We start from the raw sequence: 17698 nt of genomic DNA, 5'->3' as shown, positions 1-17698 counted from the left end.
TTGAAAAATAATGTAGACAGCTTGATAAGCAGATTGTAAAATAAACACAAACTGTCATAAACAGCTGATCAAATAGACAACTATCCAACAGTCGCAGAAAAGGCAAACAGCAATAAGGCAAATTAAGTATTTTGTATATTTCTTTTTATATTTTCGTTTGAAAAAAGTTTAACAGTTAGTTGTTGCTTAAGATGTTAGAAATTTAAGCTCCCATCATTGAAATACCACCTGAACATTGAGGAAAAAGTAAAAATCCAAGATTAAAAAACCCCCACATAACTTGATCCATACAGTGGAATTAATAATTAATTTTCCATTTAGTTGTAATTAGAGGCTTTACGTAATGTCACATTTATAAAAAAAAATAAAGAAATCAAAACGGAATGAAGCGAAATATGAGTGAATCAACACATTTTTATCCAGGCAACTGTTTAGAGTCATTCTCATACAAAACAAAGTTCGAAAGTATGAAAACTTTGACCTGAACTTTAAAGAATTAATTTTGGCAGTTCTGGAAAAAAAGAAAGAGCAAAATGGTAACACAAATTACAGGATTCTGGGTTTGTTTACTATTTTTTTACACGTATTTTTTTACACTTGGGCAGTTTAATTCTATTACATCAATTATTACCATGTGGTTATCCACGGTGCTGATCAACTCTTTCAGCGCTGAGGCTATATTCGCATTTCCATCACAAAATGGCTGACACCTGATTGAGGCAGCATGAGAACGACAAGCTAAGACAAAACGACATTCGAATTCAGCGAAAAATCTCAATTAAAATACCCCTCTATGGCCAATTGAATGTTCTGATGAAAGAAATGATACCATTGGTTCAATTGATAGTACTTTTGTAGAACTGTAGGATTGGATTACATCATTGTTTTTGCCTTTCAAGACTGGCCGCACTGTGTGGCAACTGGCCAGTAAAACAGACTCAGCTCTGGCCGCACAGTGCGGCCAATGGCGCTGAAAGAGTTAAATTTTCTGAAGATGACTGAAAATAAAATCCACATGTAATTACCTCACTTCAAGGAACCTAAAAATCCTGATCAATAGAATGAACAAACAAAACAAAAACAAAACAAAACAAATGAAACAAACAAAAACCCTGATTGCTAATACTAAATTGTCGTCAATCAGATTCCAAAACCCTCGGAAGTCTTCTTGCCAAAAAAATTCCAATTGTCTTAGCAAGATTGGAAAAAAAACTTTAAAAAATTCAAATTATTTGTCATTTTAACAAATCTAAATTAGAGAGAATTTTATAAACTTTCAATCACCCAACAATGTTATGAAATCTCAGTAGCAAAAACAAAACAACAACAAAAAAAAAAAAGAAATCGCAAAAAAAAACAAAAACCTAAAACCAAAAAATGAAGCACTTAATAATCTGAAAGATCTGGATAAAGTTTAATAGAAACTTTTGTTTAACCCACACAAAAGGAGTGATATTAAGTTTGTGACGTATCATCCCAAAACGGTATTACATTGGATTAAACAAGATACCAAACTGGTTTGTATAGTAAGAATTGAAGCATTTGCCATACAATTTGAGTTGAACTCCTATTGACAAAGAAGTTGCAAACCATACAAGTCCAAAAAAGAAGTAAAATCCAATGCCATTTTTTCATGACAGTGTTCGCATATCATAGTACAGCGGGTAGACAAAGTGAAATGACATGTATATGATGGTGTATATAATATATTATATAATAATAGTATACGCTCTATCTGAAAGAAAAAAAAAAGTTTAAAAATATATTAAAAATTCTGTTGCAGCAAAACGATTTCTGGGTACAATTTATTATGCATGTCAGAGCATAGTTATACATCAAGTTACTTTTATAGAAAACGACACGACAAAAAAACAAAAACAAAAACACACAAAAAACCATCAAGAATTACCAACTTCTAATCTTTAGTAGGATGGTAAACATTCACACTATCATTGCGAGTTGAATAGCGCTTGCAATACTCGTGGGTTATTTTAATGGTCTCATAGGGGGTAAAGTTTATCCTATATCTAGTCATTTCAATGCTTGCCACATCCATACTGAGAACAAAGGATAAGTACTGAGAGAACCTGGAATTAGCGTTGGGGGGGGGGAATGTTATAGATATAATTCTAGGAGACAATAGTAGTCATTTAAAAAGCGAGACAAAAGGATTCGAAAAAAATAACAAGTAATTCCATTCCAAGAAGAGGCAGAAAGTAACCGTGATAAGGAGATCAGATACAAGACACAGCAAAAGTGATCTCCCCACCCATCGTAGGAGATATGTCATTTCTTAACCCTCTCCTTACCAACTATAGGAAAATCGTCACATTCGTTACGATACAACCAACATTTTTCTTACTCAAATTTCTCATGTAAATCATAAAATTTAAAGAAAATGAACAGTGTGTTGTAGAGCATGTTTTGCTAACGAAATTATTTATCTCAAGAAACAACTGCTATTGTGTCTGAGTAATAAAAAATATATTTTTGTGTTAGTTGGGTGAGAGGTTTTGGAGAAAATCCTGAAAATGGCTGGTAAGGAGAGAGTTAAACAGCAGAAAACTTTAAATTTCATAATTCGAATCATTTTGACTTTGTGTTATCCAAACATAATACTAGATTAAAGCTGTGAGACACATCTCTGATTGTTTCTGATCCTTTCATTTTTAGGGACAAACTAAGGACAGCCAATAAATTCACACAAATGATTGATTCTGGGTCATAAAAAGAAATTTATGAAATTGCCAAGGGGGAAAAATTCATATTGATTCAGGTAGGTTTAAGTTACTTGGGTTTTAACACTTGAGTGATCATGATGGACAAGAGAATTGAAAGCAGCATTCAGGCACATGGGGAAATAAAAAAACAACAAAACGAATGCCACTTCAGTTGTAGTCCCGATTTCAGTAATTAGCACAACAGTGATAATATTCCTCCACAAGAAATCGGAAGGATAGGTGATGGAAGAGGAAAGGAATGGGGATGGATTGAGGGATGGGGACCAGCCCTTTGGCAATATTTAACGGACACACAAAAAAATTATCTAACAATTCTTATTAATTGTACACATTAGAATTCATAATGATAGTACAACATATTGGTTGGATTTTGTATTTTGCTTTTTTTTTGTGTTGTTTTTGTTTGAGGTATCAAATTCAGTAAGGAGGTGAAAACTGTGAAAATACTAATTGAATAAAATTCTTTTTAAATTGGAAAGGAAAAAAAATAATTCAAAGGTATAGAAAATAAATAACAAAAAAAAACAAACATAAAAAAAAGCCATTAAGAAAATTCTAAAACTCAAACAGAATTAAGTAGGCAGCACATAAAAAACATCTCGTTTTTTTTTCTTTTCAGATTATAATCATAATTAAGAGTATTTTATGAAAGTTAGAATGGAGGGCAAAGACCAGACTAATGAAACAAAACAAAACAAAAACAAAACTTTGTAGTCACTATTCAAATCAAAACAATGCAAAACAAATTATTATTTAAAAAATAATAACCGACAATAAAAATTGCTGGGAAACTGATTGATAATATTGTGTATTGGCTGCCTATTCTTAATTGTGGAATACTAAAAAAAAAAAAAAAATGAAAACAAAACAAACAAAATGAAAACCAAAATCATTCAAACACAACACATAATTAAAATACTCAATCCTTTATCAGTCATTTAAGCTCTTTTTATAAAAAAATCAATGACATGAGACATCAACAATTATAATCACAATAATAGAAAAAAAAAAATTGTTGAGCTAATCATAATCGGTTAAGCTGTCGTTGTAAAAATTTATTAAAGTTTCAATGCAAATGAAATTAAGCACTTTTGGACGATAATAATAATTTGCTATCTCACGATGCTTTAAAAATTATTTGTTTTCACACAACACACATATTACAAAAATATGATGATAATTTTACCATTTAAAAAAATTTGCGTATGAATTGTTTAATGGATGTGAAACCAAATGACAGCGAGTCGCGCCTCGAGCATGAAATATGATAGCAGTGTTGGTCATGTCAGAGCTCTAGTCAAAACTATGCTGTGTTTATCTGAAGTACATACTTTCCTAAATCTGACAGAAAAATTTAATTTCATATAGTTTATGATTAAGAGTTCAGTTTGTCACAATTGTACGGTTGTACAGGTCCAGAAAATTAGTAATCAGCGTAACAGACCAAACTTCATTAATCAAATAGATTAATGTAACCCAAAAGAATAGAATCATTCAGAGCCATATTGACCCATCAAACCAAAGTGTATACTGGTTTTTGAAGCGTTAAACAGTAAAAGTTGCTTTCTATAATTTTGGAAGGATGTGAAATTCTCACCAAGTTTTTACAGACCCAGATCTCCAGTCATGTCAAGCAGACTGATGGATCAGAAAGTCAACCAAGATGTCGCTATGTAACAATATCCCTGAAGATTGACGGAGATAGGATGTAATTCCTTCTTACAGTCTAAACAGAACTGTCTATCTCTCTCTCATGATGTATCCTTTTTGGACATAACCGTACACACAAATGTCCTGAATTTACAACAACTGACAATTGTTACACTCTGAACTTTGTCCCAGTTTTTCTGGACCAGTCTTCAACATCCAGTCACAATCTCCTTTGTGGTCTAACTTTGCCCTCTCCCTCCATTATTGAGACACAGCATCTGATAGAAAAATGGAGGAAAAAGCTCTCACATCAGCACATCAAATGAAGAATCTGTATCAGTAAATAAAATGTCTCCCACACTCCACAGTGTTTCTGTGTTGTTGTTGTTGTTGATAGCAGATGTTGATGATTAAACCCAGCCTTGTGCAAGTGTCTGCTCTACTCAATCAGAATAATCCGACTAACTGCTTCAACTGTCGTTGTTTCCAGGCAGGTTGCGTGTAAAACTCTTCTCGAGTCATCTCAAGACATTCCTGTAAAAACAAATACAAAATTTTTAAAAACAATATTATCTTTTTGCACATTTTTTTATGAATGGAATACATACACAAATACAAACACAAAAATATGTGTGCACACAAACACATACACACACACAAATACAATATGTATGTCCTTGTCGTGCTCTAATGTAGTTTCTTTAAATCAAAATTAAATGAGACATTATTCACTTTCTTCCAAACATCTTCAATTTCATTTAAAAAATAAATAAATTGTCATTGTCATTAAAGTCTGCTTATATAAAGATAGAATAAAACAAGTTTTTAAACTCCAAAGGTATGAGAGCAATAGAAATCCAAAGTTCGAGAACTATTCTCACTTTTCAATATATCTATCTGTTCTTATTTTTGTCATTCGTCTCGCAATGTCAAAAATAAGGATATCTAAAATACTTGACTGAATCTACTGGATTGAATCATCTGCCTCCCAGGGATTCAAGTCAAATTCCGTCTTAATGACATTAATAATAATTTAAAAAAAAAAAAAAAAAAATGATGCCCTTCCTCCACTACATCATAAGATATCATCGCCTAGGCATTCCAAGAAGTAATAAAGATATAATTAATCAAATAACATGTCTGGTGTCGACAGGAATCACCCATGTTGTCCAAGTGAGCAAATTGGGGGTTAATAATAATAATCTTGCACAAGGAAAAAAAAAGTGAAAGTGCCTGAAGCGGGGATCGAACCCGGGACGTTTCGGGTCACAATACAATGCCTTAACCACTCGGCCACTTTTGCCGACAAAACACAAACAAAAACAAAACCAGGTTACCTCGAAATCTTTGTCATGTAAAAAGGTCTCGAGTTTGAGTGGATCCACCCCCTCAGGCAATGGCCTCTCCTGCAATTCTGCTAGAGTATATCGTGTTTGGGTCAGCCTGTGTAGGACTTCCGAAGCGTCCTCCATGTATCCAGGTGACTTGCCATCCTGATAAAAAAAAATATTTAAAAATCAGGCAACTTAAAGGTAAGTTCAGCCCGTAACAACATTTATTTACAAATACAATATATAAAATATTTCACATTTAAAAGGTCACATTTCATATCCAGATGTAAACAATGAGATTTTTTTTTCTCTGAGACTTCAGAGTTGAAATGGCTCTGTCCCATTTGAGCTTTTATATAACGCAATATTCACTTACATGCTCAGAACACTTTACAAGGGTCCCTAGCCATCCAACAACACTAGTCATGGATGACGAGACATGACATCTGTTACGCGATATTACAATTTTTATTTCACACAGAGGCAATGCCGTTAAAGACCAGGTACTCATTTTCCACCCGAGCACAGTGAGTGAATGTGAGTAAAGAGCCTTTTCCAAGGATTCAACTATGCATTGCTCAGAGCGGGACTCGAACCCAGGACCTTCCAATCCGAAGGCAAGTGTCTAAACCACTGGACCACATAGTCTATAGTCCTAGAAAAAGATGGTGCCTATTCAATGGTTTAATGTAGTAGTATCGTTCGGCTACACTTCTATGTTCAAGGTATCAATCCAGGTTCTGAAGTCATCATCACATTTGTTGATGGTTTCAAATCCCTCTTCAAGTTTTGTCTCTGGGCAATCTAGTACGAGGTGGTTTGCATCTTGTGGTGCTTGGTTGCACTTTGGGCATGTTGGTGATTCTTGGAGCCCCCATTTGTGCATGTTGGCAGCTGTTCTTGTATGTTTTGACCGTAGTCTATTTGCAGCTACCCAGTATTTTCTTGGTTGATCCTGTAGGTCTGGGAGACTTTTACAGGGATCTTCAATTAGTTCCCCTCCTGTTGGTTTAATAAAAAATATGTTTACAGTAGCTAAACAGATACTACCAAGTGATAAATTGATTCTCACCTCTATGGCAAGTTCCCTGATAGCATCATTGACAATCCAATACGGGAAGAGGGTGGTGAAAGCCAAGGGTTCTACTCCGGCACAGACAATGTGGGCTTTGGGAGGATTGGATGGGTTTTTCTCTGTACAGGAGTAAATTATATTATTATATGAAACAGACTAACAAATACTTGCAACCATCTCGATAGAGACAACGCATGAAAGCAAAAACAGGCAATAAACTAAACAAGCCCTTTCGACTGATGACTTCAAACAATCGTTCCCTGCTTCCCTCTAAAGCCCCTGTTACTGAAAAATCGGCCATACAATCTTCAACGTGAAGCTTTGGCCTTAACTCACTCAATCCTAGAGATTTTTGCTACTTTTCAAAATTGGAATAAATGTATATAAAATGAGCATGTACAAAGATAATTTTATTCAACGACAATAAACATGTAAAAACTAAAAAAACATTAGCTTTGATACTACGCCTATAATTTGTCTCAGAACAATGTTATAAACGGGCATGGGGTAGAAGTAACCCGGGTAAACTATGGATATAGTCGGTGTTAGGGTTAAGTGAGTTAATGGAAGAATAAGAAGATAAACTGCCCCTTGGAAAATTTCAGTTCTGAAAAAGAAAAATTGCATGGATAATAGCCTAAAATTGCAATCTTCCATCATCCGCTAAGTCTTTCAACAGAAAGGTTCAATTCTATTTCTTTAGCATAATTGACTGAGGTATGGAGTTTTCACCAAGAGACTGGCAACTTGTATGAGACTTCAGCTTTAGTAGTAGTAGGACATGTTTGGAAGAAAATATAGTGGCATGACGCAGAGCTAAAGCCTCCCTCATTATAAATACATGGCCTCATACAAAGTCTTGAATTGATTACATATATATTTATGAGTGTTGGTGGGTACTCGTAGGTACGAAAGTGCTCAATAATGATGGTTAGAGCTAATATAAAATATAAATGGGATCACTCGACGTGGATGAAAACCACAGAAACATATGTTTTGGCCACATACAAGTGAGTGATCCCGTTTATATTTTAATTTTATACATATATATATATATATATATATATATATCATACCTTTACAATAACTGAGGGTGGTCTCCATCGCCAGTTTTCTATCCATATTAAATCTGGCTGTAGCGGACCCTGTGTGTACGTTTTGGTGGTCCTTTGATGCGGTGGGCCACCATCCTTGCCACACGTACACAGTATGATGACAGTCCACCAAGAACAAAGCTGGAATTTGGAAATTGCATGGATGGTATAAGAAATAAATGAAATAATGAATAATTCCGAATTCCAATTCAGTTACTCAGCCCACTAAATAGTCCGTAATTGTGAACCACATCATCTCAACATGGTTTTAAGTCAAGATGATCTAGCTACAAATTGAATATATACGATCTAGTTATAAAGTGAATTTATACAATCTAGCTATAAATTGAATTACACGATCTAGCTATAAATCGAATTTATACGATCTAGCTATAAATTGAATTTATACGATCTAGCTATAAATTGAATTTATACTATCTAGCTATAAATTGAATTTATACTATCTAGCTATAAAGTGAATTTATACTATCTAGCTATAAATTGATTTATACTATCTAGCTATAAATTGATTTATACTATCTAGCTATAAATCGAATTTATACGATCTAGCTATAAATTGAATTTATACGATCTAGTTATAAATCGAATTTATACGATCTAGCTATAAATTGAATTTATACGATCTAGCTATAAATTGAATTTATACGATCTAGTTATAAATTGAATTTATACTATCTAGCTATAAATTGAATTTACATATATATATATATATATATATAATATATAATATATTTTTTTTTTTTTTTGTGTTTGGAAGTCAGTTATAAGACAAATATTTTCTCTGCAGCATATCTGGGTACAATATGAAAAATAAATGTTTTTAAAGATAGCTGTTCCATAACAGAAATGTATTTGGGAAAAAGAGTTATCTAATCTTTAGGTGAGAGTCTTTTATTTGATGTCAAATTAAAGTAAAATGAAGTCTAATCCCGCCTGTAAAGGGTAATAAATTTTAATCCATATATTTCTGTCCAATTGAGTACAAAGTGAGAAAAGTGGGATAGAAAATTGAAAGGGTTGACTCACCAGGCTGTATGGCTGTGTAGAGATCTAACTGAAGGAATGGGAAAGCAGACGTGAACTCGGTGGTCCTGCAGGGACTCAGCTGCTCGTGGACCTCGAAAACCATGTTGACACTTGACATGTGAAACAGACGGAGGGTTTTGGTGCTCGTGGCGACAGGATCTAGGAGGGGAAAAAAATGAACAGTTTTATCAAATCATAATATTAACTCTTTCAGAATCTGTTCTACTGGCCAATGGCCGGCCAGTCTTGAAAGGCAAAAATAATAATGTAATTCAATCTTACTTTTTACAAAAGTACTATAAATTGAACCAATGGTATAATTTCTTTCATCAGAACATTCAATTGGCCATAGAGGGGTATTTTAATTGAGATTTTTCGCTGAATTTGAATGTCGCTTTGTCTTAGCTTGTCATTCTCATGCTGCCTCAATCAGGTGTCAGCCATTTTGTTACGGAAATGCGAATATTATAGCCTCAGCGCTGAAAGAGTTAAATAACATTTTACATGGTTTACTGTAACCATACCAGCCAGCTTGAAGATTTAGGAGTTAAAAATTGTAGTTGATATAATTAACTTTTATAAAATCACCAATTTACCCTAACAAGGATTAAATAACACTCACAAATTCTTAACATGATATAGTCTGGCATCAACATTCATTTTCAGTAAGTTTTTAATGACTAAGAGATGCCCATGACGTTCTGAAATTGGAGTCAAAATTTCGTAATTCTACGAATTATTTGTAAGAGTAGGCATGTCTGTATAAATCACTAATAAAAATAAAATTCCTAGAAAGCTTCCATAACATTGTATAGTAAATTGTTGGATACAAACTCTTTGAGTATGGTGGCACAGCAGTGAGTATTCCAAAAGTTTTTTGTATGAAATTATCCCCAGGAGATGTGATATTTCACTTAAGTCAAGACAATTTTTATCAAAAAGAGAGTGAGAATAGTCCTTTTTTAAAATTATCATTTGTTTTATTAATGTTATTTATCTTATTATCATTTTATTATTATCATTGTTATTATTATTATTATTATTATTATTATTATTATTATTATATTATTGTTATTATTAATATTATTATTATTATTATTATTATTATTATTATTATTATTATTATTATTATTATTATTATTGTTATTATTAATATTATTATTATTATTATTATTATTATTATTATTATTATTATTATTATTATTATTATTATTATTATTATTATTATTATTTTATTAATTGCCATTCTTCTTTTTCTCATTCTTCTTATTATTATCATCATTACACGATGATACTCAAACTTACTCATGATGAGAGAGTGGTATTTGTCTCTATTCTTCTTGCCCAGGGCCTCCCAAATCTCCCCGCCTTCCTCTCCTTCCTCCACCTCCTTCACCTCCATCTTCACATTGTCCTTCATGCCTAGCTCTAATGGAATGCTGAAAGAAAAAGAAAAGTTATATGTACAATTTTAAAACTGAATGAAAAAAAAACAAAACAAAAACAAGCCTAAATTAAATTTGAAGAATCAAATGTTGTTTGTTTTTGTTTTTAAGGGTTTTACGGCGCTTGCAACACATTGAGGTTATATCAGCGCCAGTAAAAAGGAAGAAAATGGGATAGTAAAAAGTTGTAGAATTACAATTAAAGCACCCAAGTAAAAAGTAAGACATAGGGGAACTGAGAACAAATAGGGATCAGAAGTAGATTCCAAGAGCATACCACCAATGTACATAGTTTGATATCACCTATAAGTCTCATCCGGATACAAGCACAAAATCCAACAAGAGGAATACACTCAAATGCTTACATTACACATAATACAAAAATGACAAATATAATAATACATAACAGAGAGATGATTTACAAGGAAAAAAATATGATCTCCCAAAACAATAACTATGCATTCGACTGTTTCCCTCTCAGCCAGGACTCCGACATGGGTCAGGACAAAACCAAGTAATCCCATTCCAAGACAAAGACAGAAAGTTTTTTGTTTGTTTGTTGCTTTAGGTCTCTTCCAACACAATTGAGGTTATATGAGAGACCGCTGAAACAAAAAAAAAACAAGCAATCTAACAAAAATAGTACAAATGTAAATCAAAATCATAACCTAAAGATATCATAAGCTAAATTATAAATAACCAAGAACAAACAGGCAGAAGATTTACAGAAAAAAAAATATCCCCTGTCAAAAATACAATCACAAACCAAAGAAGCAGGATAGGCTAGTAAAGAGAAGAAGAAACGACATCACTATCGGATAGTACACCCATGCGAACATCATAGGTATATGATTCAAGGGTGATGCTCCCATCCAACCACCCGCAAAGACAGAAAGCATGTTGGAAAACAGATATAAGGGGATAGAAGATACAGTATGTACCTCCCTGCCCACCATGGGAGGTAGGAACCCCACCCGGAATCAAATGTATTTCATTTTCATATAAGAATTAAAAGAAGAAGAGGTGAGGGAGTAGAGAAGGAGGGGGGGGGGGGGGGGGGCTGGAGGAGGAGGAAGAGTAGTGAGAGTAGGAGGGGGAGAAAAAGAGGAAAAAGAAGCCGAAGAAGACGAAGAAGAAGAAGAAGAAGAAGAAGAAGAAGAAGAAGAAGAAGAAGAAGAAGAAGAAGAAGAAGAAGAAGAAGAAGAAGAAGAAGAAGAAGAAGAAGAAGAAGACGACGAAGTAGCAGTATTAGTAGTTGAAGCAGTAGTAGTAGTAGTAGTAGTAGTAGTAATAGTAGTAGTAGTAGTAGTAGTAGTAGTAGTAGTAGTAGTAGTAGTAGTAGTAGTAGCAGTAGTAGTAGTAAGAAGAATAAGAATACTGATATAAACTTACTTTTCTTGGATATTATTCACGGCTTTTTTACACAGTTTTCTGACATGAGAAGGGGACCTAACTCCATGCCAAATGTAGGTATGGCCTGTGTCAACATTAAGTAATACCATGGAAGAACGACTTCGTAGATGGTCTATACATACAGGCACCTGAGAAAAGACAAGACAATGCAATGGACAAAAATAATAAGCGGTAAATTAACAAATTGATCAAAGAGGATGTTTTCTACTATTCATCTGTTACTGCTTGAATTAAAAACAAACAGAAACACAAAACAATGCTAAATAAAACAAAGAAACAAAAAATAAAAATAAATAAACAACAAAAAAACAAACCCCTAAAAATTTACTACAATTTACTGTATTTGTGATTTAAAAATTTTATTTTTTTTAAGATCATGTTGAGCTGTACTAGTACTAGTTACTGTTGATATTTAAGTGTTTATAAATTGTTTCAGTTTAACTTCATTTTAACAATTAGCTCAAAGCGCCATGAAGATACACTATAAACACAAAAACACAAAACAATGCTAAATAAAACAAAGAAACAACAAACAAAAAAAAAAAAACCCTAAAAATTTATAGCCATAATATTTTTTTAAAAAATATTTTAAAATGACAACGGTCAATTTTACACCACAAGAGGTCAAAGTTCGTGTACTTTACCTCTAATAGATACATTTCATTGTCATAATCCCCCCTCAGACAATACAGTCTCCAAGACCCCTGAGTGTTGGTTTCGGGCTCTTCTCTCTTCCCTATGTGTAATATCATCTTGCCACCAAAAAGGTTGAGGAAACACGGTGGCTCTTTTCCTTCCAACACGCGAACCTGGAATAAAATAGATAATTTACATTTCAAAAAAACAAAAAAACAAAAAAAAACAAAACAAAAAGAAACAAAATACATGTCAATGTAATGTTTAAAAAAATGCTTTAAAAACAAAGAAAGAGAACAAAATTCTAAACACAGAACGCTTTGGGCTCAAACCCCTTTTTCAGCCAATAACCAAAAAAACCCCCAAAAAACAATAGTAAATACATTTTAGACCAGCCAAATTAAAAACTTTAAATTTAGTAATTTTTATGTTAATTTTTCGTAATTTTACAAGGAAATTCCTGATTTCGGAAATTGTGTATGAACAACCACAATATTATTATTATTATTATTATTATTAGTAGTAGTAGTAGTAGTAGTAGTAGTTGTTCTTCTTCTTCTTATCCTTATTATTATTATTATTACTAAGAATTAAAAATTCGTAATTTTCAATAAAAGTTCGTATTTGGCCATTTAATTTGTCTAAAATTCGTAAAAGATTCGGCAGGTATACATTATCATTTTTATTGTTTTTGTTACAGGCTATAAGAAGGAGTCTAAGCCCGAAAAGTTCAATGTTTAGTATTTTGGGTTTGTTTTTTTTTCTTCTTTCGAAGCTGTTACAATTCATTTTTTTGTACTTCATCACTTTTCATAGTCCACAAGTTCTAGAAGCTTAGAATTCACTTTAACCCATTTCAATGAAAACTTTCCCAGTTTTAAATATGCGAGACCAACTGCCACAAACAAATATGTTACAGTGAATGACATAATCAGATATTGTATAGTTAGAAGGTCAATTTAAAACAAATCAAAAATGAGTTCTTGTCATAAATGATTAAATCAACCCTTTTTGTACATCTTCGGGGAAAATCAAAGCATAATTTCATTTCTAAATATATTTTTACAAGTTGAAAAAATATGAAATTTGAGAAAATTGCTGGATATCTTTCCCATACATCTGACCATAACTTCATGAAAAATCACTCGATTTACTTCAAATAAAGATTAAAATGCTCTGGGCAGCACATTTTTTCAGAAAATGGAAAAAAAAAAACAAATTTAAATGCAAATCCAAAATTTTCACCTTCCGACTGATGTCATTCACTGATATATATCTAATATTATTATGTTGGGATGAAAAAGAATAAAAATTCTGACATACCTGTGGACCCCTTTCTTCATCCAATTCCACTGTCATGAGAGCTGATGCCCCCTTTTCGTTGATGGTGGATTGGTTGCCCTGCCAAAAGAAATAGGCACAACGTTCTCGGCCTGTCAAGGAATTGTGGGAAGAAGCGCTGCCTTTCTTTAGACTACGGAGGTCTGAAAATAAGAGTGACAAATATAATGGTGTAATATTAAAAGAAGAAACTCTTAAATCCATATTATTAATTGCAATTATCACTGTCAGCATCAATTCAAATTGCATCTGAAGATATAACAAAAGTTTAATTAATGAATGCGAGCGCATTTCCATAGTTCTCCAAAACAAAACATAAAAAAAAAAACAAAAACAAACAACAAAAGGCAAAAAAAATTTAACAAACACAGTAAGTGCCTCCCTGCCCACTATGGGAGGTCGAGAAACCCACCCACACAATATCTATTTTCGTTTATCTTACTTACTTATCCGAACCAGCGACCACCTGAGCTCTAGCCCTTCGGTCTTGTCAAATTGAAGCTTACATTCAATTTCACATAGTTACATATCTATCTACTTACTAGCATTGGCAATCATGTACTGCCATCGCACCACGTAAGTGTCTCCGTCATGGAATTGACCGTGACTGGTGACAGGAAGTTTAAAATGTTCGTATTCCAATACATGCCATGCTGTCACTTCTAATGTGATGATGTCCTGCTCTTTGATGAAACCCTGAAAATGGGGTAAAGAGAATAAAGAATAGCAGATATTACTTTTAATATTAACAAAAAACATTTATTTACAACAATTACATTATGGAATATGACTTCTCAACCCACAAATTTTTCATCATAATATATCATTATAAGAAAAATATTAATACTTTTTAAAACTCTTAAATATTGCGGGGAAAAATACGGTGTGTATATATAAAGTGTGTTGTACATATTAAGTAGATATTAAAAATAAATAAAATAAATAAAATAAAATTCCCTTTATTCACGCCATAGGGGAAATTTGTCTCTAGGGTAAAACCCAAAGGGATGAATGGAATAACCCAGGCGAAGCCGCAGTGCAGCGCCGCAATTTGAGATAGGGTGAGGTGACTTGCTCAAGGTCACACAGCGCAGCGGCGGGTGATCGAACTCGGTACCTTTCGGGTACGAAGCAAAGACTGTACCTCTGAGCCACTCTACCCCCCCCCCCCCCAAAGCTCTACTATAAGTTTTTATTTCTAAGTGAAAGACACCATTTGATTTACAGGACAATTTTTTAAATCTTAACAAAATTTAATTCATTTTCAGACAAAACTAATGCAATGAATACACCATAACTTGTATTGATACAATTTAAAATGGTTTATTCATGAATAACATATCCTTTGCATTAATATTTTCCGGTGCTAAATAGACCAATTTAAACAAAGGTGTGACAGCTGTCTAAATATCTAAAAGATAAAAAAAAAACCCAAACAAAACAACAAGAACAAAAAACGAAACTACTTTAATTACCTAGTTATTCAAAAAAATATTATAATACTTCTATAGATCGTCAATAAAATACTTTATTGTTTCCATGGTATTTGATGGCAAGTAATTTCTACCTGCCATCGTAGATATGAATCTTGAGGTAAAAAACAATAATGTACCTGCATATCCTCTGACCACTTGACCCCCCTTCCCACGTCTGCCCCTTCCAACTTCAAAGTAACCGGCACACGACTGAGAGGAATCATTTTCTTGGCATCGTATGCTTTCAGCTCCTGTAGCTCTTTCTGTTGATGGAGACAAATACACCGCAAAATGGATGGGTCACGAGACAAAACTGAGGGGGTTCCAATGTTTAGTATAGCACCAAAAAAAAAAAGACAATAAAAAAAACTTAACAAAACGATAACAATATTTAAACACTTTTATCTTACACCAGGTCTGCTCCCTCTATATAATGAAAATGTTGCTGCTTGAAGCTCGAAGAAATTAACAATAGGAAATGAAATGGAAGCTTCATAAATTTGTCCTTTAGTGTTTCATTCATTCATCATGTTTTGTTCACAACTGGGGAAACCCGAAACGTCCACATTGTCTTTGTTGAATAAATTAAATCTTACATTTCATTTCCTATTGTTATTTATTGCTTCTTTACATGTAAACGTTGATAAATTCCAAAATCACTCAATAAGGTTAAAGGGTTAATATATCCAATCCACTCACATTTGACACGTCTCCCTCATGTCCCTTGTATTGGATAAGCCTGGATGAATCCGGCCAGTCTGAAAATTTTTCCCTGAACAAAACAGTCTCCATGTCCTGGTTCACCTTGCCAAATATGGCCCACTTGGGCCGCTTCTCTGCCTTCAGTGGGAGGCCTCCATTTTCTGGGGCTGTCAATTTAGGAAGAACAAACAATTTTTTTTTTGAGCATTTATATAGCGCAATGTCCACTTAACGTGCTCAATGCGCTTTACAAGGGGTCCCTGGTCAACAGCAACATTTAACATGTAGGACGAGACATGACGCCTGTTAGGCGATATTACAATTTTTCGGACAAAGACAACGCTGTTAACGGCCAGGTACTCATTTTACACCTGAGTATGGTGAGAGAATGTGAGTAAAGAGTCTTTTCCAAGGACTCAACTATGCGCCGAGCGAGGCTCGAACCCATGACCTTCCGATCCGAGAGCGAGTGTCATACCACTAGACCACATAGCCGCACAATAACAATATGATTAAAAAAAACAAAACAAAAATCCAAACATATAGCACAATATCCACTAAACCTGCTCAAAGCGGTTTACACAAGGAGCCCTTGACCAACAATGCAGCTGTGTGGTCTTATGGTATGACACTTGCTTTCGGATCGGAAGGTCCTGCGTTTGAGCCTCACTCAGCGCATAGTTGAGTCCTTGGAAGGAAAAGGCTCTTTCCTCACATTCTCTTATTGTACTCAGGAGTAAAAGAGTACCTGGCTGTTAACAGCGTTGTCTCTGTCGGAAAAAAAATGTAATATCACCTAACAGGCGTTATGTCTAACTGTTACATGTTGATGGGCATCATGTTTCGCAGAGACGCCAACTTTAAATTTGGCTCACAGGAGTTTCAGACACCACTCGTAGGAATTTCAATGCCGAAAGAGGAATTTCCGCACACAAGAAAAAGGAATTGGAATGGTAATTGGCATTGTGTTTACATATTGTATAGTTCTAAATAGATAATTGATTAGAATTATATTATGATACATAAACACATTGCCAAATACAATCCCAAAGTTTCCTTATTTCAAATGAAGTAAAGCGCCAAAACCTAATGGTAGAGATTGTAGTACTGGTGGTAGTGAGGATGATGTGGTGTTGGTGGTTGTAGTAATAGTGGTAGAGATGATGAAGATGTGATAGTGGTTGATGTTGTAGTTGTAGTGGTAGTGATGATGATATGGTGGTGGTGCTGGTTGAAGTAGTAGATGTAGTGATGATGATGTGGTGGTGGTTGTAGTAGTTGTGGTCGTGATGCTAATGATGTGGTAGTGGTTGTTGTAGTGGTGGTAGTGATGTTGATGTGGTGGTGATGGTGGTTGTAGTACAAATGGTAGTGATGATGATGTGGTAGTGGTGGTTGTAGTAGCAGTGGGGGTGATGATAATGTGGTGGTGGTTGTTGTAGTAGTAGTAGTGGTAATGATGATGTGGTGGTGGTGGTTGTAGTGGTAGTGATGATGTGGTGGTGGTGGTGGTTGTATTGTAGTAGTAGTGGTTGAACTGATGATGTGGTGCTGGTGGTTGTAGTAGTAGTGGTAGTGATGATGATGATGTTGTAGTGGTGGTTGTTGTAGTAGCAGTAGCAGTAGTAGTAGTAGTAGTAGTAGTAGTAGTAGTAGTAGTAGTAGTAGTAGTAGTAGTAGTAGTAGTAATAGTAGTAGTACTTGTAGTAGTTGTAGTAGTAGTAGTAGTAGTAGTAGTAGTAGTAGTA

At 33.9% G+C, this 17698-nt stretch overlaps 1 protein-coding gene across 3 annotated transcripts in view; it reads right to left on the bottom strand.

Annotated features, from left to right (window-relative positions):
• Window positions 1-586: 586 nt before the first annotated feature.
• LOC144958829 (uncharacterized) overlaps window positions 587-17698 on the bottom strand; it is a 199136-nt gene continuing 182024 nt past the window's right edge. For all 3 annotated transcript variants that reach the window (XM_078891050.1, XM_078891051.1, XM_078891049.1), the window contains 12 exons: window positions 15948-16117; window positions 15386-15511; window positions 14316-14469; window positions 13756-13916; window positions 12441-12605; window positions 11776-11924; window positions 10244-10377; window positions 8939-9097; window positions 7874-8032; window positions 6795-6916; window positions 5729-5884; window positions 587-4925 (listed from right to left, as the gene is read on the bottom strand). In XM_078891050.1, coding sequence (XP_078747176.1) covers window positions 4839-4925; window positions 5729-5884; window positions 6795-6916; window positions 7874-8032; window positions 8939-9097; window positions 10244-10377; window positions 11776-11924; window positions 12441-12605; window positions 13756-13916; window positions 14316-14469; window positions 15386-15511; window positions 15948-16117 — 1742 coding nt within the window. In that variant the 3' untranslated portion in view covers window positions 587-4838. The remainder of the gene's footprint in view (window positions 4926-5728; window positions 5885-6794; window positions 6917-7873; window positions 8033-8938; window positions 9098-10243; window positions 10378-11775; window positions 11925-12440; window positions 12606-13755; window positions 13917-14315; window positions 14470-15385; window positions 15512-15947; window positions 16118-17698) is intronic.

This window comes from Berghia stephanieae, chromosome 13, assembly GCF_034508935.2.
Source record: "Berghia stephanieae isolate SIO BIC M18660-M18661 chromosome 13, UCSD_Bste_1.3, whole genome shotgun sequence".
Lineage (NCBI taxonomy): Eukaryota > Metazoa > Mollusca > Gastropoda > Nudibranchia > Aeolidiidae > Berghia > Berghia stephanieae.
Note: the sequence above shows the minus strand (reverse complement) of the source record. Positions and strands in the feature narration are given on the sequence as shown.